This window comes from Chiloscyllium punctatum, chromosome 5 (assembly GCF_047496795.1).
Source record: "Chiloscyllium punctatum isolate Juve2018m chromosome 5, sChiPun1.3, whole genome shotgun sequence".
Classification (NCBI taxonomy): domain Eukaryota; kingdom Metazoa; phylum Chordata; class Chondrichthyes; order Orectolobiformes; family Hemiscylliidae; genus Chiloscyllium; species Chiloscyllium punctatum.
This window is the reverse complement of record NC_092743.1, coordinates 65769387-65792450: the sequence shown is the minus strand read 5'-3', so window position 1 is coordinate 65792450 and position 23064 is coordinate 65769387. Positions and strand designations below refer to the sequence as shown.

Below are 23064 nucleotides of genomic sequence, written 5' to 3'. Positions count from 1 at the left end.
TGAAACATCTTTCAAAATACACATCATGTACATTCTCCCCATGCACACTGCATATTCTTGCCGTTTCTGAATGGGTTTCCTCCAGGTGCTCTGGTTTCCTCCCACAGCCCAAAAATGCGCAGGTTAGGTGGATTAGCCATGGGAAATGCAGGGTTACAGGGATAGGGTAGGATGGGGTGGGGGTGGGGGGCCTGGGTGGATGCGCTTTGGAGGGGCAATGTGGACTTGATAGCCCAATAGCCTGTTTCCACACTGTAGGAATTCTTTGATATGATTCTATGATCATACTTTTTCGTCTTCTGTCCCAATATCTCCATGTGGCTTGATGGCTAATTTTGTTTGCTAAGTAATTCTATGAACCATTATTACATCAAAGCTGGTATAGAAAAGAAAGTTGTGTTTGTTGAATCCATTGAAATAGTACTTCATTGCATTCAGGATTTGTGATGATCACCAACTTATTTAATTTGTACTGCAAGTACAAAATAACTTTCCAGGTTTTCTCCATTCATTTCCTTTCCTGACTCTGCAGTGCCAAATACTGGAAATCAATCCCTGTCATAGATTCATATTCAGCCTTTTAATTGTCTCAGAGCCAAGATGCAATACTAATAAATTCACTGCAGAAAGCAGACATTAAAACCATTCTTGCACCACATAGCTGTCTTTCACTTTACTACAAAATGCTGCATGATATTATGAGGCCTGACCTGAATCCTTAGTTTGATGTTAACTAATTTCAATAAAAACAATATACAGCAAAAACAATAAATTCTGAAAAATGCCCAGACTGCATAATCTCAGAATAAGGGGTTTCCTTTTTAAGACAAAGATGAGAAGAAATTTACTTTCACATTGGAGAATCACTAAGGGAATCAAAGGTTATGGGGATAAATCAGGAAAATGAAGTTCAGAATTATCACATCAGCTATGATCTCACTGCATGGCAGAGTTGACTTGATGGGCTGAACAGTTTGCTTATTTAATTATTTAATTTAAAATAATTTGGCAATTCATTATTTGCTGATTAGAGTCATACTCACCAAAAAGGAAAGATGTTTGGAATGGTTTAAGGTGAGTCATTTGAGTTTCAGAAGATTATTACAATAGTTCCTCAGGCAAGTACCCTAGGCCCATGTTTAACAGATTCATTGCCTTTTTGATGTTAAGGGCAGTCATTAACACCTTACCTCCTGCTTTGTCTATGCTTGGACGAGGATTGTAATAAAGTAAACAGCTGAGTGGCCTTGAAAGAACCCAAATTAAACATCAGTAAGCAGGATTTTGCTTTGTAAGTGCCACTTGATAGCACTGTCAGCAACACCTTCCATTAACTGGCTGACGATCAGGATGGGCAGTAATTGGCTTGAATAGACTTGTCCTGATTTTTGAAGTTACTGGTTGATTTTCCACATTTGTAGCTATGCTGGCACAGCCTGGATGAGGATCTGGCTATCTTTGAAGCATAATATGTCAGCTCTATTGCGAGGATGTCACCAGGGCCAACACTTTGTACAATATCCACTTCATTCAATCATTTGATATCTGGTGGGATAAATTAAATTGGCTGATTCACTTGCCTGAAAGAGTGCTACTCCAGATAAACTAAGAGGTTCAAAAGCATTCAGGACAATGCAGCCTGCCTGATCAAAATTCCATTCACTGTCTTAAACAATCACTCCCTCTACATGACAACAGTGAGTATCTCACAAGATGCATTGCAGTAATTCCACAAGGCTTGGTCTAAACCAATAACCTCTACCACTGAGAAGTAAAAGAGCAGTTGACGTAAAGAAACACCATCACTAACACCTGTGTTTTTGCCTCAAAGTCATTCACCTTCTTGGGCTGAAATAGATTATCATTCCTTCACTGCTACTAGGGCAAAATGCTGAAACTCTCTTCCGAACAGCACTATGGATACCTACATTGCATGGACTACAGGGGTTCACCACTACCTTCTGAAATGCAACTACTGATGTCAGTGATGCTCACATTCCTATATAATATAAAAACAGAAGTCTGAAAATTAGTTTGTTCATCGAACCCTCCCACTTCTTGGACCTACTGAATAACGAAAAAGTCAACATTTGGAGGTTTCTTTCAATAGGATAGGGATTGTGGTGCAGAAAGGAAAATGGCATTGAGATTGAAACCAGTTCGCTCAATGTTATTGAATGGCAAGACAGGTTGAAAGGACCAAATGGCCAAACCTTAAGTCCTATATTCATCTGACCCATGGGATAGTCAAGTTTCTTGCTCTACGTTTTGCCATGCAGAAATGTACTTATCTGGAATGACGTTTGTCAACTCGGATTGAATGGTGTCTTATACTCTGCTTTCCCGCTATAATTTGACCAAATACAACTGCCCTGTCATTTTAAACTTCTGAAATTCTGTCAGAAGAATATCTGTGGAGAATTATAGCCAAGGCCAGAAGACTCACAGCAAAGTTGATGTTTAAGTATATTCTTTAATCTTTCTGGTGATCAAGGAAGAGCAGGAAATGTCCACTGGGCCATACAAGGAAACCTTCAGCCTAATAGGTTTCCTCACACAACCAGATTTCTCTTTCCAGCAAAGAAATTTAGGCCATAATCAAGTAACCCAAGGTGAACCACCACACTGTGCTCCCCACCAGTCCCTTAGCCAGTTTTGGAAGAAAGTCAGCAAGCTAAGTATGATTTGGCTAATTAAAATGGTAAACCTTTCTGCTGCAATTACCAGTTAAAAATGTCTCTTGTTTGGCATCATCAAAATTGAGCACTTGGCACTAACTGTGAAGTTAACTACATTACATTGGGATTGAGAGAAGGTGTGTTTCAAAATAAGGATTCCAGCATTCTAATAGATGACATATCATCCACATCTTGGTAGATTACCCAAATTTATATCCTTAAGATCCAATTGAAATTCAGTGAACACAATTCAATGACAATTATTTAATTACTGTCACTTGTCTGGATAAAATGCTCCCATTTTTTGGGGTTCAGGGGCATTTACGAAAGTGTTAGTATTTTTCAGACTCAGTAGGATTGAGCAATGTGAGGCACCATTCCAGTAGTGAAAATTGGATGAAACAAACCATTTGCAACATTTGTTTTGTATTTGACACTGCAAGAGCTTTCTGACCACATCATCAAGACTACCTACTTCGATCTCTATTAAATTGCTCAACTCTGCCCTTGCCTCCCTTTATCTGCTGAAACATTTTTTCATGCCTGTGCTACTTGTAGATTTGACTATTCCAAAGTTCCCCTTGCAGGTACTTAAGTTTTCACCAAACAGAAACTTAAACTCAAACAACATAGTAATGGCTGTCTCCTTACTTGTACAAAGTCCTATTAATGTATTACATCTAGATTTGCTAACACAACTGCTTGAATTTTAAAATTCTCATCCATGTTCACAAGTCTCTTTTCCTTCACTCTAATTCTGGTCATGCTGCTTTAAGCTGTCTTAACTGTGAAATTCTCTCCTCAAACCTCCCATCATCTTGGTCTTTCTCTCTCAACTTTTCTTTAAGGTACTTAGCTCTTTGGTCTAATGTTTTAAGAACCTCCTTTTGTGGATTAGTGTCAAATACAATTTGGCACCATTCTTGTGCATGTAGAAACCCAAGTAACAAAGGTGGGAACATGCATTATCAATGATAAAGCAATTTTGATTTTTTTTGTCATTGCTCTAGCAAAATCATGGCAAAAGCTCTGCTCAGTAATAGTAATTATGAATATCAAAAATGATAGGAAAGCACAATGCATACAATATACATCCAAAGGTTAAACAGGCAGAATGAAAGAAAACTTAAGAGCAATCTATACAAACTGAGTCCACCTCAACTGAACCATCTAGAATATTTTAGCAGATTCAGTAATTCAATTTAAGAGTAATTTAATCCATGCAGTTTATTTTTCGTCCATAATGGTAGATACAAGGACAAAATATGCCATTACCACATAACGTAACACTGCCTCCACCGAGTGTATGTAGCCCCTGAAAAAGCTACGTTGAAAGTTAAAGTTTCAGACAAAATAAAATTTGATGAAAAAATGGACTCTACAGCCAGTTAGAAAATTACTGCCCCCCCACTTAACATCTATGCCCACTGGACCTGAGAAATGCTAAAAGACACTAATTTTTACTGTCACAGTACAGGTTTTTGTGGTGTGAATTGACAGCACAAAACTGCACTAATCAGCACTAACTTTGTCGTTAAACATGAAAAAAGCCACAAGGTGACTGATGTAAGAAATGGAAATGTCATATCCGTTCTAACACCAAGTGGTTCAGTTTGGCTGAGACATTTTACTAGGCCATCATGCAGGGAGCTTTATTCTGCAACCAACTGAGCAGTGTTTGATGCTGACCAAAATGCAAAGCTCTAGCTCCAACACACAAAACTCGACGGGGAGACCAACTCAGTACAGTATACATAAACACATTATAGTACTGTTCTATCAAAGCAACATGTTTTAAGATCAGTTTTGATTAGGTTAAGAAATTCATGTACTGAACACTTTGGAATTGTAGTTGGCACAGTTTTAAGCTATCAGGAGAGTAGACTTGAAAAACGATGTCAAAGAGTTCTTTACAATAGGTTTCAGTTCACTTAAACTGGGTTACATATCCCCAAATCCAATATACGAAACAGAAGTTACCTCACACCAAGAACACATCCTGTCATAAAGTCTGCAGAAAAGAAGTTCATGGTCTGTCTTTTGTAGTTACAAATGCCCACCAAATTACAATGGATGAGTATCTCTCACTCAAACTTTTACGGCACAATCATATTACCTGTACTCTGTGTGTAATCCTATTAAACAAATCCTTTAATCTAGATATTAAATTTGACAGATTAAAGAACTTTTAGGATAAAATTGAATTGTAGTATAAAATTTTGATACTTTGTTATTGATTGTCCAGATTTAATATAAAGTAACTGCAGTGAATCAATTTTCTAGAGCTCAGTTTTAATTAATTGCTTTATTATACAATTTTTGTACAGCCATTAATTCATTGAAAACTAAGAAAACACTAGCTAGGTTTTGGCAAACTATACTTAAAAAGAAACTGTCTGACACAAAAAACAATTGAAGGCAAACCATCCATTGTGGGTACATAAAAAGTCAGATGACGACCACCATGTTGACATCATGTGTAAATGATGAATGATGCATCTTAGGCTTATCATTCATTTGTAAACAAAAATATTTTTATGAAAACAGTAAGTCATTTAAAAATGTTGATGTCTTATCTTAATTTGAATGAAGCAGCAAAATATACAAAGTATTTTCATCAATCACGTAAAGCTGCAAATAAACCATATGTTATCATGCAGAAAAATATCATTTATTAGCCTGATTTTGCATTCAGTAAATGATAACTATTGTCACTAACCTCAAAGGAACCAGCCTGCAAAAATTCAATGATCTCTGTGACATGGATTTCACCTTTCCTAATGCTAAAATGACCGTGATGCCAATATCGCTGTACAGAAGCAGTGAAACCATCAATGAGTTAAGAATTTCCATCCACAGAAAACTAGTAAATAAAATGCACAGATCAATCCATTATTAAATAATTTTACTAAACTCAAAATAAAAATTGGAGCATACATTGAATTAAGTGAAAATTAAGCTAGTCTTATTAAAAAATTAAAACCTGGAATTATTTTCCTAATTTAAACATTAGTTTCACAGGGCCAGAGAGGTTATTCAGCAATAATTAGGATTTAGTGTGCCAGAAGAAAAAGCAGCAAAAAATCTCTTTCAACATGGTATAACATGGGTTTTTAAGAGCAAGATTAGAGAACAAAGTGAAAATTAACCTTAATCTAGAGGATGTCTAAAGATTCCTACTTTTGAAAAGTTCTGTAGCATTGCAGTAATGTCATTCACAATCCAAAAGACCCAGGCTGATGCTCCGAGGACATGAGTTCAATATCTGCCACAACATATTGGTAATATTTAAATTCAATTAATAAATGTCAAATTAAACAGCAGGCAAATCATGAATGCCATAAAAAGCAAATCTGGTTCATGAATGGTGTTTAGAGAACCATGGAATTGTAGAAAACAGGAACATGTGTAGGCTATACATTCCTGATGAACAGCTTATGCTCGAAACATTGACTCTTCTGCTCCTCCAATGCTGCCTGACCGGCTGTACTTTTCCAGCAACACACCTTTTGACTGTAATCTCCAGCATCTACAGTCCTCACTTTCCCCCGTTCAGCCCTGTAGGCCAGCTCAGCCATTCAATAAGATCATGGCTGATCGGTCAAATCAGGAACCTCTGCCTGCTTTCGTCCCACAGGTTTGAAGGATTTTATTTATTGTCATGTGTATTTCACATTGAAAGACATTGGAAAGCTTTTCCATCATCACCCCATGATCAAGTGCTATTTAGAATAGTACAGGAATAAGAAAGTAAAAGATATAGCTTAAAGAGAGTCGATCAGTCCTGAGTCTGCTTATCATCGACACTTGCGCCACCAGCACCCCTCCACCACTTGGCTGTCATCTACACCAGACCCCAAAAATGTTGAAGTCACCACCTTTCATCGCTCAGCCGATTCTCTGCTGATGCCTGCGCTGGACCCACCAATATCAGAGTCGCATCTCTCGCCACTGGGTTCACCTCACTGTCAGCATGATGCCCTTCCACCATTGCTTCACTGTCAGCATTGCTGGACCCAACAGCAATGAAGACCCTGATTCTCAGGCACCATCTTTTGCCGCTGGACCTACTTCGCCAATGTAGCAGCAAATTCTGATACCAGGTCCCGTGCTTGCCCCAGAAAACTAAGTTATGACACACTCAAGTCTGTTGTGGGCTCACCTGTTGCTGCCACAAGATCCGCACTGGGCTCACTCACTACAACCATGAGGTCCACCATGGGATCCCTCGCTGCCACTAATGCCATTCCAACCTCAAGAAAAGAGGTAAGTAAAGGAAATCAGGAAAAAAGAAAAAGAAAACACAGAAAAAGTTGTAAAGAAAGAAAAGAAACGCGTTCAGAGTGGACTAGCCCCAGCTCAGGAGCCCTATTCCGTTGTTATCTTGGTCTTTGCTCTCTGTGGACAAAAGAACTATACCTAGCTTTTTCTTGAAAACTTTCACTGTGTCTTCCAATCTTACTGCGGCAGAGAATTCCACAGGCGATGTGGAAAGGATGGAAGGAAATCTGCTTTCTTTACCTGATCCTGTCTAAGTTTCTTAACATACACAACAACGTGATTCACTCGAAAGCATGCTCTGAAACTACCTATCATGCTACACGGTTGTATCAAGTTACTGTAAGCTCTTAAAAAAGGAATAAAACCAGATGGATCAGCTAGTATGGGTGATGCACTACAGACGACAATGGCAAACTCTGCTGTTTCTGCAAAGTCCTTCCAACTAACATCTGCCAAAATTGGGTCAATTTTACTACAGACTGGTCTACCAACAATCTGACATAGTCATACATACAAAATTAGCTTTCAGATAATTCCCAAGACAAAATTCATTACCATCTCCGGCTATGTTTTACTCTACCAGCAGGAATAATTTTCACAGAACCAGAAATCCCGACAATGTGGAAGCTGCCATTCAGCCCATCAAGTCCACACCAACCTTCCAAAGAGCATTCAGACTCAACTCTCCCAACCTGTAACCCTGCATTTACCATTGCCAATCAACCTAACCTGCACAATTTTGGACTGAGAGGGGAAACTGGAGCACCCAGAGGAAACTCACGCAGACACAGGGAGAACGTGCAAACTCCACACAGACAGTCACCCAAGGCTGCAATTGAACCCTAGTGCTGTGAGGCAGCAGTGCTAACAGCTAAGCTGCCCATTTGGTCTGCTTGGTAGAAGTCCAGAGAAGGCATACAGATTTGATTCTGGGTGTAGAGATTTTTTTCTCTGAGGAGAGGTCGAGAAGATTAATCTTGCACTAATTGGAGTTTAGAAGAATCAAAGAAAACCTTGCTGAAACGCAAGATCAGGGGTCTTGACAAGTTAGATACAGAGCTCCTCACTGGAGAGTCAAGAATCAGAGAATATAATCTCAGTGAAAGTAATCTTCCACTTAAGATAAATATGAGAAAGAATTCCTCACAGAGGCGAGAGTGTGTTGCTGGGAAAGCACAGCAGGTCAGGCAGCATTCTAGGAGCAGGAGAATCGATGTTTCAGGCGTAAACCCTTCATCAGGAATGAGGCTTCTGGGTCGGGCTGAGAGATAAATGGGAGGGGGTGGGGTTGGTAGCTGGGAAAGCGATAGGTGGATGAAGGTGAGAGAGAAAGTAATAGGTCAGAGGGGACAATGATGGATGGCTTTGTAGGCAGTGCCAACTTGGAAGCTTGGGACTGGGATAATGTGGTGGATGGGGGGAGAGAGAGAGAGAATGAGAAAGCTGTTAAAATCTTAATTTATCCCAAGTGGTTGGAGGGTCCCAAGGCAGAATGTGAGGCGGACTTCCTCTAGACGTCAGGTGGTAGTGGTTTGGCAGTGGAGGAGGACCAGGACCTGCATGTCCTTGATGGAGTGGGAGAGGGAGTTGAAGTGTTCAGCCACGGGGTAGTGGGGTTGGTCGGTGTGGGTGTCCCAGAGATATTCTCTGAAATGATCTGTAAGAAGGCGTCCTGTCTCCCTGATGTAGAGAAGATCACACTGGGTGCAATGGATGCAGTGGATGGCATTAGTAGAGGTACAGGTGAATTTCTGGCGGATATGAAAGGGTCCCTTGGGGCCTTGGATGGAGGTGAGGGGAGTGGTTTGGGTGCAGGTTTTGCACTTCCTGCAGTGGCAGGGAAAGGTGCCAGGAGTGGGGTGTGGGCAGGTGGGGGGGCTGGATGTGAGGAGGGAGTCGCAGAGGGAATGGTCTCTCCGGAACGTTAATAGGTGTAGGGAGGGAAATATATCTTTGGTGGTGGGGTCTGTTTGGAGGTGGCGGAAGTGGTGCAGGATGATGCAATGTATGCGGAGGATGGTGGGGTGGAAGGTGAGGACCGGGGCGTTCTGTCCTTGTTTCATTGGGACATTGGGGTTTAAGGGTGGTGGTGCATGAAGTGGAGGAGATGCGCTGGAGGGCATCGTCAACCACGTGGGAAGGGAAGCTGCAATCATGGAAGGAGGAGCCCATTGGTAATTTCCGAGGTGGAATTGGTCATCCTGGGAACAGATGTGGCAGATGCAGAGGAATTGGGAATAAGGGATGGCAATTTTACAGGAGGTAAGGTGGGAGGAGGTGTTGTCTAAATAGCTGTGGGAATCTGTGGGCTTGTAATAGATGTCTGTGGTTAGTCAGTCGCCAGAGACAGTGATGGAGAGGTCCAGGAAGGTGACGGAGGTGTCTGAAATGGTTCAGTTGAATTTGAGTTCGGGGCGGAAGGAGTTGGTCATGAATCAGTAGAAGTCTTTACCACAGTGAGCTGCTAAGGCTGGGTTGCTACGAATATTCAAGACTGAGATAAAATTAGAATAGTTAGGTGGTTGTTTTTGACCTGCAAGTTTGTGATTAGCCAAATGGCCTTTTCCCATGTCGATCTCTATGACGCTATAGCCAGATTTTTGTTCAGCAAGGAAATCAAACATTATGGAAAAAGTCGTGAAACTGGAGTTGAGGATTATCTGATCAGCCATGGTCTCATCGAAGAGAGAGCAGGTTTGATGAGCTGAATGGCCTACGTCTGCTCTTATGTCTTATGGTCTCACGCACAGGTGACAGTTCAACTCTCCTCAACATTGATTCCAAATCCCACAAAGCATTATAGCATGAAGTCAAATGTGGACAAGGAAAGATCTTGCTGATTATCAACTATTGACACCATTCAGCTGATGAAGCAGTACTTCTCCACATTAAACACTAAATGGAATAAGCTTTGGGGGCTGTCAAGGATACAGAATGCATGCTGCGTGAGAGACTTTAAATTGATCACCGAGGATGGTAAGTTAGCACAACTACTGACCATGCCCAGTGAGTAAAGCTCCTAGTCTGTGTCAATGACAGCTGGTAAGGAAACCAACAAGACAAGAAAAACAGTCAATCTCATCCTCAACAATCTATCTGTCATAAATACATTTGTCCATGACAGATTTGGTAAGGCTGCTAAGTAATAATGATCCCCACAAAGCATTTGTGGAGACAAAGTCTGGTATCAACATGGAGGAGTTTCTAGATCTGTTTGAAATCGAACACATTGAGTGTGGTGGTGGAGCCACATGACACAATCAATAGTACATGCAAAATGAAGACCACGCTTCATTTGCACCAGGCTTGTGCCTACCATTACAGTCAGAGACAGAAGCGTCCACTGGCACATTTGTCAGGACAAGGTCAAGTATGTTTTTTTTTCCCCCACTTAATGGATCACTCACCATCTGCTAAAGATGCATTCAAGCAACTATGCCCTTCAGGAGTCGGCCAGTTGTTCGTAATTGTACGACAAAACCACATTAGGTACAGAACATTGTTCTCAACATAAACCATAAATGTACATATATATTCCCAATAATGCAAAGTAGTTGTGTAGCTTCTGCTCTCCACTACAAATTCTGCTGTCTCAACCTGCTCCACAAAAATGAACTAAGGAACAAGTATGTGAAAATTACAATAGGGCTGCCGCTTCATTGGTATGTGAGCTAACTCTCCCAATATTGCACAATGCTCTAGATGCTAATGAAGAAACTTGTCAGGTCAAATTACTGCACTGTTGTCATTCCTCATGTTTTCATCAGTGCTGGTCTATCCAGATCCATTCCTTTCATCACAAATTGTAGTAGAGTCATAGAGTCAGAGATGTACAACACAGAAACAGATCGATCGGTCCAACCCGACCATGCCGACCAGATATCCCAACCCTATCTAGTCCCACCTGCCAGTTCCTGGCCCATATCCCTCCAAACCGTTCTGATTCATATACCCATCCAAATGCCTTTTAAATGTTGCAACTGGCTAGCCTCCATTACTTCCTCTGGGCAGCTCATTCCAAACATATACAACCCTCTGCATGAAAAAGTTGCCCCTTAGGTCTCTTTTATATTTGTCCCCGCTCACCCTAAACCCATGCCCTCTAGTTCTGGACTCCCTGACCCCAGGGAAAAGACTTTGTCTATTTATCCTATCCATGCCCCTCATAATTTTGTAAACCTCTATAAGGTCACCCCTCAGCCTCCGATGCTTCAGGGAAAACAGTCCCAGCCTGTTCAGCCTCTCCCTTTAACTCACATCCTCCAACCCTGGCAACATCCTTGTAAATCTTTTCTTTCAAGTTTCACAACATCTTTCAGATAGGAAGGAGACCAGAATTGCACACAATATTCCAAAAGTGATCTAACCAATGTCCTGTACAGCCTCAACATGACCTCCCAACTCCTGTACTCAATACTCTGACCAATAAAGGAAAGCATACCAAACACCTTCTTCACTATCCTATCTACCTGCGACTCTACTTACAAGGAGCTATAAACCTGCACTCCAAGGTCTCTTTGTTCAGCAACACTCCCTAGGACCTTACCATTAAGTGCATAAGTCTTGCTAAGATTTGCTTTCCCAAAATGCAGCACCTCACATGTATCTGAATTAAATTCCATCTGCCACTTCTCAGCCCATTGACCCATCTGATCAAAATCCCATTGTAATCTGAGGTAACCCTCTTCGCTGTCCGCTACACCTCCAATTTTGGTGTCAGCTGCAAATTTACTAACTCTTATGCTCACATCCAAATCATTTATATAAATGACGAAAAGTAGTGGACCCAGCACTGATCCTTATGGCACTCCACTGGTCACAGGCCTCCAGTCTGAAAAACAACCCTCCACCACCATCCTCTGTCTTCTGCCTTTGAGCTAGTTCTGTATCCAAACGGCTAGTTCTCCGTGCGTTCCGTGACATCTAACCTTGCTAACCAGTCTCTCATGGGGCATCTTGTTGAACGCCTTACTGAAGTCCATATAGATCACATTACCGCTTTGCCCTCATCAATCCTCTTTGTTACTTCCACAAAAAACTCAATCAAGTTTGTGAGACATGATTTCCCACGCATAAAGCCGTGTTGACTATCCCTAATCAGTCCTTGCCTTTCCAAATACATGTACATCCTGTCCATCAGGGTTCCCTCCAATAACTTGCCCACCACCAACATCAGGCTCACTGGTCTATAGTTCCCTGCCTTGTCCTTACCACCGTTCTTAAACAGTGGCACCAAGTTAGCCAACTTCCAATCTTGTGGCACCTCGATGATACAAATATCTCAGTAAGAGGCCCAGAATTCACTTCCCTAACTTCCCACAGATACACCTGATCAAGTCCTGGGGATTTATCCACTTTTATGCATTTCAAGACATCCAACACTTCCTCCTCTGTAATATGGATGTTTTTCAAGATGTCACCATCTATTTCCTTACATTCTATATCTTCCATATCCTTCTCCAAAGTAAATACTGATGCAAAATACTTGTTTACTATCTCCCATCTTCTGCATCTCCACACAAAGGCCGCCTTGCTGATCTTTGAGGGGCCCTATTCTCTCCCTAGTTGCCCTTTTGTCCTTCATGTATTTGTAAAAATCCTTTGGATTCTCCTTAATTCTATTTGCCAAAGCTATCTCATGTCCCCTTTTTTCCCTCCTGATTTCCCTCTTAAGTATACTCATACTGTCTTTATACTCTTCCAAGGATTCACTCGATCTATCCTGTCTATACCTGACATATGTTTCCTTCTTTTTCTTAACCAACCCTCAATTTCTTTCGTCATTTGGCATTCCCTATACCTACCAGCCTTTCCTTTCACCCTAACAATAATATACTTTCTCTGGACTCTTGTTATATCATTTCTGAAGGCTTCCCATTTTCCAGCTGTCCTTTTACCTGTGAACATCTGCCCCCAATGAGCTTTTGAAAGTTCTTGCCTAATACTGTCAAAATTGGCCTTTCTCCAATTTAGAACTTCAACTTTTAGATCTGGTTTATCCTTTTCCATCACGATTTTAAATCTCATAGATTTATGGTCGCTGGCCCCAAAGTGCTCCCCCACTGACAACTCACTCACCTGCCCTGCCTTAGGTAGATCAAGTTTTGCACCTTCTCTAATAGGTACCTCCATACTGAATCTGAAAATTTTCTTGCACACACTTAACAAATTCCTCTCCATCTAAACCCTTCACGCTATGACAGTGCCGGTCTATGTTTGAAAAGTTAAAATTCCCGACCATAACCACCCTATTATTCTTACAGATAGCTGAGATCTCCTTATAAATCTGTTTCTCAATTTCCCTCTGACTATTAGGGGGTCTATAATACAATCCCAATAAGATGATCATCTTTCTTATTTCTCAGTTCCGCCCAAGTAACTACCCTGGATGTATTTCCAGGATTATCCTCCCTCAGTACATCTGTAATGCTATCCCTGATCAAAAACAGCACTCCCCCCCCTCTCTTGCTATCCTTCCTGTAGCGTTTGTATTCTGGAGCATTAAGCTGCCAGTCCTGTCTATCCCTGAGCCATGTTTCTGTAATTACTATGATATCCCATTCCCATGTTCCGAACCATGCCATGAGTTCATCTGCCTTCCCCGTTAGGCCCCTTGCATTGAAATAAATGCAGTTTAATTTATCAGTCCTACCTTGTTCTCTGCTTTGTCCCTGCCTGCCCTGACTGGTTGACTCGCTTCTGTTCTCAACTGTACCAGTCTCAGATTGATCACTTTCCTCACTATCTCCCTGAGATCCCCCCACCCAACCGTACCAGTTTAAATCCTCCCGAGCAGCTCTAGTATATTAGTCCCCTTCCAATTTAGGTGTAATCCGTCCTTCTTGTACAGATCACTCCTACCCCAAAAGAGATTCCAATGATCCAAAAATGTGAATCCTTCTTCCACACACCAGCTCCTCAGCCATGCATTCATCTGCTCTATCCTCCTATTTCTCCCTCCCTAGTGCTTAGCACCAGGCGCAATCAACATATTACTACTCTTGAGGACCTGCTTTTTAAATTCCTGCCTAACCCTCTGTAATCTCTCTTCAGAATCTCAACCTCCTCCCTTCTTATGTCGTTGGTTCCAATGTGGACAATGACCTCCTGCTGGGCCCTCTCCCCCTTGAGAACATTCTGCACCGTCTCTGAGACATCCTTGATCCTGGCACCAGGAAAGCAACACACCATTCTGATTTTTCGCTGCTGGCCACAGAGACATCTGCCTGTACTTCAGACTAGAGAGTCCCCTAACACAATTGATCTCTTGGAAGCCGACGTACCCCTCGTTGCATTACAGCCAGTCTCAAGACCAGAAACTTGGCTGTTCATGCTACCTTCCTCTGAGAATCCATCACCCCCAACATTTTCCAAAACAGCATACTTGTTTGGAATGGGGATAGTCAAAGAAAACTCCTGTGTTAACTACCTACCTCTCTTACTTTTCCTGGGGTTAGCCCATCTATGTGACTGTATCTATAAATTTTCCCCCTTCCTATAACTGCCATCCATCACATCCCCTTGCTCTTGTAAATTCCTCATTGTCTCCACCTGTCTCTCCAACCAATTCATTTGGTCTAATGGAATTTGCAACCAATGGGATTATTGTTGATATAATCTGCAGTAACACATAAACTCTCCTTAAACTCCCACATTAGACAAGAAGAGCATATAAAGGCTATTTTTACTCCTTTACAATCTACAGACCCAGAAAATAACACCATCTTATTCCTCTACAAAACACTGCTCCAGGTTAAATTAATAAGTTAATTAATATTTTGGACATATCTCAAAAAACATATAATCAAGCAAGAACCCACTCTACTCACATCTGCAGACTTTTTGTAGGTCACACTTAAAATATCCACTTATCTGTTTCTGTGCTCTGCCTTCTCCCAAACAGGTTCCTCCAAGATTAGTTGTGAATTTCACTGTTCGTGAATTTTCCCAAATGCACTCTGATGTCCAGTGATTCATGAATTCAAACAGCAAAGGCAGTAACTATGCAGGTCCACTCTCTCTCTCTCCTGCACTGACCTCACCATGTGCTTCCTTTGTCTGTACCTCTCCCTTTTAAAATTGTTGTTGTTTTGACTTTTTTGTTCTCCAAAGTTCCAAAACAATGCAACAGCATATAAAACAGTAATTGCTGCTCCTGCAATTCGAAGAAATCACCTCCTACACCTAAAATACCTCAAAAAAGGAGCGGCCTATGCCCGTCAACATTAGCTCCATGGTAATCATTAGAGTAGTTTTAAATTCCACATTTATTAACTGAATTCAAATTTTACCATTTGTCATGGTAAAATCCAAAGCCATGTCCTGAGACCATTAGCTTGGGTCTCTGAGGTACTAGTTGAGTGACAACACCATTGCATCCCTATGATGAAATCATATCTGAAGTACTATGTACAACTTTGGCCTCCTTATTTGAACAAGGATATGGAAGCATAAGAGATAGTTCAGCGAAGGCTCATCAAAACATTTCCAGGATGAACAGCTTATATTATCAAGGAAGGTTAAATAGGATTGGCCTTTACACAATGGACTTTAGAAGAAATGAGAGGTGATCACAATGATACATGCAAGATCCTGAAGAAACACCGCAGTGCAGATCCGGAGCGAATGGTTACCATTTTATACAAAGCCTGAACTAGAGACATCGTTCAAGAATAAGAGTTCTCACTTTTAAGACCAAAGTAAGAGAAACGTTATTTCTCAGAGGGTTCTTAGTCTGTGGAATTCTCTTCCCCAATAATCAATGTCACAGGTACGACTCACTGTGTCGTTGAATTTGTTCAAGGTTTAGGTAGATCTTTGATAGACAAGGAGTCAATGGTTATAGGGTACAGACAGGAAGTGCAGTTGAGACTACAGCTAAATTAGCCACGATCTTATTGAACTTCACTGTTTTCATATTTAACTGCTCAAGTGCAGAGGTTATAAATTACTGCCTGTTTCCCAGTTGTAAGGACAAGAACATTGGCAGCTTACAACTGTTATTACTATGTCGGGTCATGTTGGAAATATTCAGCAAGTAGGCTGCATCTGGAGAGAAAAACAAAGTTGACGTTTCAGGTTGAGAACACCTTTTACAAAGATTCTAACTCCAAACCCAGCAGTGGATTAAAATATGTTAGCATGAGGTGAAAGACAGAAACATGAAGGCTACTTGGAATATTAATGTTTGAAAAATAAGTGTCAGAACTATGATGAGCCTTTTATGTTTCTGCATTTGTCAGGTCCTAATTTTCTTCCCATTCAAGCTTACTGGCAGGTAATCAGCTAGCAAGTGCAGAAGCAGAAATTCCCAGCCAACGTCAAGCATATTATATTCATTATTTAACCATTACCTATTTAATATCTTGGCAATGAAAAATTAAGATAGTAAAGTGTGGGCGGCACGGTGGCACAGTGTTTAGCACTGCTGCCTCACAGCGCCAGAGACCCGGGTTCAGTTCCCACCTCGGGTGACAGATTGTATGGAGTTTGCACATTCTCCCCGTGTCTGCGTGGGTTTCCTCCGGGTGCTCCGGTTTCCTCCCATAGTCCAAAAATGTGCAGGTTAGGTGAACTGGCCATGCTAAATTGCTCGTAGTGTTAGGTGAAGGGGTAAATGTAGGGGAATGGGTTGCGCTTCAGCAGATCTGTGTGGACTTGTTGGGCTGAAAGGCATGTTTCCACACTGGAAGTAATCTAATCTAAAGCAACTATCATTCCTGGCTGTTGAACACTAAGAAAGGGTCTTCATGACTTGAAACATGAACTCTGTTTCTCTCCACAGTGGCTTTCTCGTCATCTCAATATTTACAGCTTTTTCTGTTTTTCTATCAATATAACTAATTATTGTCGGTGATAAGAAAGAATGTCACCTCTGAGCCTATGTCTTGTGCAGGACTATCTGAGGCCAGTCACTTCCAGTATCTAAGGGCCATTCAGCTTTCGACCTCATGTCTCAAAGACAGAATATGGGAGATCTGAAATTCAACTAAGATTTCTCACTGCTACAAAGTGTAGCTATAGATTTAAAAAGTAGCTGTACAAAGCAAGGATATATTGGGTTGGATTTTTCGAGCAGTGGCAATTTCTTGCAGGCTGCCACTTCAACCCTTCTTTTTTTTAAAGAAGGGAGCTCTACATTTCTGAAACAAAAATTCTATTCGGGGCTCCCTCAATTTGGGACCACATGTCCACAGCATCAGTTCTTTCATTAGAACTGTCTGGACAGCAAACCACACTTCCACTAAATATCAGTCAGCTGCCATGTTCTGAAATTTAAAGATCCCGCCAGCTGCTGTCAAGGAGTAAGTATATATACAAATGTGATGTTAGGGTGCTGGAGGGTAGGGTGCAGGATATGTAGTGAGGAATTGAGTGCCCAGTAAGTAGGATGCCAGATGGGTCGGGAGCAGAGTGCCAAGTGGATAGGATGACAAGTGGGAAGGGTACAAGGTGCAAGTGGGTCGGGAAGTAAATGGTACAGCAAGTTTAGCATAGTTCATTCTGTTCCTACTCTTGTTTCTTATTGTGTTTTCTTTTAATTTGCAACTTCCTGGAAAACTAAAATCTATTTTGACTGAAATAAGTAAATATCAATTTAGCATGCTAATAGTTTCATCAGTTGTTAGTTCAATTACGACGTATCATTTAATCTTTAGTTTAACTTTTTCATTTCAAGATAAAGATCAATGGAAGTAAATGTTCCTTAAGATTAAAAAAATGTGATTCAACCCATTCAATTTTCTTTTACTGGAATCTCAAGCTCCACAAAGCAGTCTCATTGATGAGCTAATGAATTCTCTTGGCTTTGGTACAATAAAGCATGGTCTAACAAACTGAACTCTACCAACTTTTAACTCACATTTACAACAACAAAAAAACATGAAATCTATGAATGTAGTTTCAAAAAAAAGTGACAACAGCCATAAAAATAATTATTCCCATTAACAACGTATGTTTACTTTTAACAACTAATAACAACACAGCTGTTTCCACTTGGCTGCTATTTAAAACAAACTGGAAATGGGATTTTTTTTCCCCCCATTTGCTGTAAGCCACCTGACTACTGCCAGGAACTGGAATGCAAAACATTCCCTGGAGTAACTACTGACGTCAGCAGCACATTCCAAAATTGGCAGTCACTGCTGTCTGGAAATTCCAGCCTTCAGTACTTGCAGTTCTCAGTCAAATCACTCCAGCCTATTATCAGGCAGAATCCAACAGCGAGATCATCACATATATTCAGCATTAATTTAATACAATAAATATGATCTGAACATCATTTAATACCAGATCAAAGTCCACAGTTTTATAAACTTCCAACAATGCTTTTAATTTTGACTATCAAAAATAAACTTTACACAAGGCAAATCTAAAACATCAAGCATTTTCTTCTCTAATCGAGTGCAAGCATACTAGCTCACACGGGAGGGCCTACAACCAACTGTGGCACCCCACTATCGGTAAAGCTGATATCAGTGAACTCAGCAGTGATCAAATTGCAAACCTTTTTGCTACTAGCTGACAAAAATGTGCATTTTGATCCAGCATAAAGACGTTCAAATCACATGCACACAGGATTTATTGAATCCAATCAATGTGATGGAAGCAATGATGTATTCTTTAAAATTTAACCGAACAGGAAGTGAACCATTTTGTTACCCTTCATCTATGTTTGCAGATCACTAACTCAAAATATCAGAAATGCACTAAATTTGCAGTTTTAATCAAAAAAGATGTAGATACAGTGAAGGAGGTCCAACAAAAATTTGAAGATGATACAGATCTGAGAGATTGTACTCATTAGAAAAAAATGGAACAAGCTCGAACTGATTTCTCTAGCAAAAACGATAATGGGGTTTTCTTAATAAAGGTCTCAAAAATTAAGGAGTTAATCAGACAGATGCAGAGAAGACAGTTCCACTTGTGAAGGAAATTCCAAAACTAGGTTTCAGAAATTGAGAATGAAACAGATGACCTTTTAAGGTTCACCAACCTGATACGTTAACTCTGCTTCTCTCCCTACAGATGCTAGCGGATCTGGAAAGTGTTTTTAGCATTTTCTGTTTTTATTTCAGATTTCAATATTAGTTCATAAAGATAGAGTAGGCCTTAATAAACCAAATAAAGAACTCAGGAAAGGCTATTTTACAGAAAATAGTTAGAATGTTGAACTTGTCACTAAATTAAAATAAATAAAATTTGCACAGAAAGCAATATGAAAGAGAAAGGAGTAGAAAAATCAATAGATGGAATTAGACAAATTAAGTTTGGAAGGAAGAAGAGCAAAATCATTAGGGACTAGTTTATGTCCTGTAAATTCTATATTTAAACCACAGAAAGAATTATAATCCCTTAACAAGCTGTCAAAAGACAAGCAGAAGTCCTTCAGAATACACTACCACGCATTCCAATTTCATAATTGAATGAACTCTGCACAAGCACATTAACAATCTTTTGAACATTCTAAAATAAACACACAGCAAACAACATTCCAATAGTCGTTAATGTTTGAAGCCAGTTACTGACTCCTGGACCAATCTTACAGAATTCACTCAAAATGAAATGTGAACAATTGATATTTCAGAGAAAGATGCTTTTGAGTGTTTTTATTACCGTGCTCCTGTGGAACTATAATATGCAGCTTCACAACAACATACACACAGGACAACTAAGTTGAATAGGAACATAAACTGATGGAGGAATGTCCATCTCTAGCTGACACATTTTGTGCATGAAAGATATACTGTGAATCTCATTCTATTCCTCTGGAACAAGTGTGAATTGTTATAATTATTCTACAAGAGAGCAATGCAAGAATTACAAATAAGGTGCAAGTACCTGAAGAAATCCTCAAAAATAAGAAAGCAAGCTTTTCCCTGAAATTTATCGTCTATGGAATTAAGGATGTTAGGATGCTGAACATTTTGAGTGATGGTGCATGCTATTTGCTTCAGTGTTGAAAGAGATATGAATTTGGAACTTTAGGAATGAACCATGTATATTACATCAAGAAACAACCAGTTTCATTCCAGATCCTTGAATCCTCTCCCATGGCATTTGGTTCTCCAACAGTGACATCTTGAAAAGACTAGTCCCCTTTTGCCTCAGCAAATGTTACACTGCCTTCAGCTGTTTTAGACTTATTCTTTTCTCTTTATTTTTGCTAAACACATAAACTGTCATTCTGCTCTTCAAAACTTTTTTTGATTAATCACCTGGCCATCATCCCAACATTCACTCCTTTTATTTATTTTCTCTTTACCCCTCTGCAAGTACTTTGGGATATTTCGAACATGAAAAGCCCCATATAAATTATCTTTTTGTCAGCATAAAGCTGGTGAGATAACATCTAACCATGACATGGATGGTAACATAACTAATCAGAAAACTATTCATAACACTAACAACGTTTGAATGCAGTTACTGCAAGTTAACACTAAGATCATTAATGGGACTACATTTATATAGACCATCGCTACATTTCTTTCTCTTGATCATGCTTGTCTGCTGTATAGATAAAAGACAGCATGTTTATTGTGAAATAGGTAAAAGAAAACAAACTGCAAAGATCCACATTCCAAATGACAGAAACATGAATTGTAGGTTTTTCATAAATATATAATGGAAGCTTGACATTGAATGGCTAAGTATTTCCCTCTCCTCTTGTCATCTAGAACAAGTTATTGCATAGACAGGGAACATGATGTACCATATGTACACTTATGACATAATCAGTTGTTTAATCTTCAAGAATATTTGCCTGAATCATCAGCGGACTCACCCATCTTGATGGAATGAATAGAATTTCCAAAGCTTTAGTCTGGACAAGCATAATGGAAACATTCTTCTTTGGCCAAAATTAAAATATATAAAACTAAGCAATGTACTAGATTCTCAACTTACTGGATGGAGTGAAAACCCAAAGAAGAATTCAACAAGCTTCATGTGGCCCTTATATTGCCAACAATGGCAAAGATTTCTGTGCTCACTATTATTTTTTAAATCAACTCATTATATGAAATAAACTTGATTAGAGGATGATATAACTCATTTACATGAATAAATTCTGAATGATTTAATAATTTAAATTGAGAGTAACATGTAGTCAAGCGGGAATTTAGGGCTAAAAATATTGAACCAGGTAGATTAAACATATGACTTAATTTAAAGGAGGAGTAATGTTATTAAGGTATCAGCAAATAGTTTGTTATTGAATTATTGACACTACATATTTATAAAAAATACTTCCACATTGTTTTTTGTCCCATATTCTTTCCATTACATCCTCGTCTATCTTAAGAGCTTTAGTTTGATTGCATTGCAAGTCCATTATGATAGCACATGATAACTTACCTAAAATGTTGCTTTTTTTTTTAATTGGTGTTTTCCTAACAATCTAATTTTGTTAAAATAAAGTTTTAAAATAATGTGATCATTTTGTCATCAATGTTTTGTTCTTTCTATCACCTTTTTGTCATAATTTCATGTTAAATTTACATTCAGTAATTCCTATGCTACATTTAAAATCGTAGCTAACTTCATTCTGTAAGGTGACAATGCAGTAGTTTAGAAATTGAACTGCGCAGCTTCATGTTTTGGAGTATTAAATGGTCTGTAATACAATAAGCAGGATGCATTTATTTTGAGCCCTAAGTGCACTATACACCACAAATCAAAAACTAGGGCAACACCAGAATTAAGCTTTCAACTCCCTGCATATCCTCAAAGTACTCAACACCTGTTTAAAGCTCACCTCACAATACTGAGCTCGCCTGAATAGGGACAGTATACAGCTAACTGCATTCAGGAAAACTATGTCTGCACAGAGCCTCATGTGAAGAATACACTTACTAACTACTAGTTAAGGGTATGTGAGATTAGATTAGATTAGATTAGTGTGGAAACAAGCCCTTCAGCCCAACAAGCCCAACAAGACCCTCTGAAGAGCAACCCACCCTTCTCTGACTAACACTATGGGCAATTTAACATGGCCAATTCACCTGACCTGCACATCTTTGGACTGTGTGAGGAAACCGGAGTATCCGGAGGAAACCCACGCAGACACAGGGAGAATGTGCAAACTCCACACAGACAGTCACCCAAGGCTGGAATTGAAGCTGGGACCCTGGTGCTGTGAGGCAGCAGTGCGAACCACTGTACCACCGTGCCACCCCAATAATTAGTCATTTTGTTTTTAGCATGTCATAAATATATGACATGAATAAACCTTCTGAAACTTGGTTCCTGTTTGTTTAACATTTGTTTTGAAAAGAATGTGACAAGTCAAAAACGAGTACATAAGCAAAGGAGATGTTGATTACTCTGGTGAGCACAGGAAAAACAGAAGCTAGAAATTCAAACAATCCCAGACATGAATAAAATATTATGATACAAATCAAATTTCACTTATTCAGTTTTGTAAATCAGTGAAGTAAAAATCTTGCTTCTGCCAGTTACTGTGCCAATATAGCTGCACCAAGCCATTGCAATATCTGAATGTCATAATTTTGGGTCAATGGGGATAAAAACATGGCCTTGACTTACAAATTATGGGACATGATATGTAAATAGTTTGTGTATGGTGAATCTTTCTACAGTACAGCAGAGGATTTTGTTTCTTTTGTGGTTCGGCTTGAATTCTAACACAAGAGAATATTTATATTTACTCTCCATCAAGCCTTACATTTGTGGGAAATCAGTGGTTCAGACTTGCATATCCTACCCTCAGCTTCAGAAGTTGGATATTTTTTCAGAGGTCCAATTCATATTAGTGCCATGATCGATAGCAACATGTCCTCAACTGAATGCACTTACTTTTCCCTTGATATTGATAGATTGCTCATGATACTCAAAACACATTTCATTCATAGCCTGCTCAAAGTGATCTAGGTGACTGCACTGACTGAGTAATGACCGCTTTCATGCAATTCCCAGAGTTTGTGATGGAAGTTGTCCTCTGTCTCAACTTTAAGTCATCTCGAATTACATTACTCCAACTTTTATGCACAAAGAGATAGATTTTATCATTTTTCTTTCTCAAGTCTTTCTGAATAATTGCTTTTCTGATACAATTACAAATATCCTTGCAATAGAAAGCTGAAGA

The 23064-nt window shown here is 39.7% G+C and overlaps 1 protein-coding gene across 4 annotated transcripts in view; it reads right to left on the bottom strand.

Annotated features, from left to right (window-relative positions):
• spidr (scaffold protein involved in DNA repair) overlaps nt 1-23064 on the bottom strand; it is a 269145-nt gene that overhangs the window by 119225 nt on the left and 126856 nt on the right. For 3 of the 4 annotated variants that reach the window (XM_072570486.1, XM_072570488.1, XM_072570487.1), the window contains exon 9: nt 5398-5541. The exons of the other annotated variant lie outside the window; for it this stretch is intronic. In XM_072570486.1, the coding sequence (XP_072426587.1) occupies nt 5398-5541 (144 nt within the window). The remainder of the gene's footprint in view (nt 1-5397; nt 5542-23064) is intronic. 4 annotated transcript variants of the gene reach the window in all.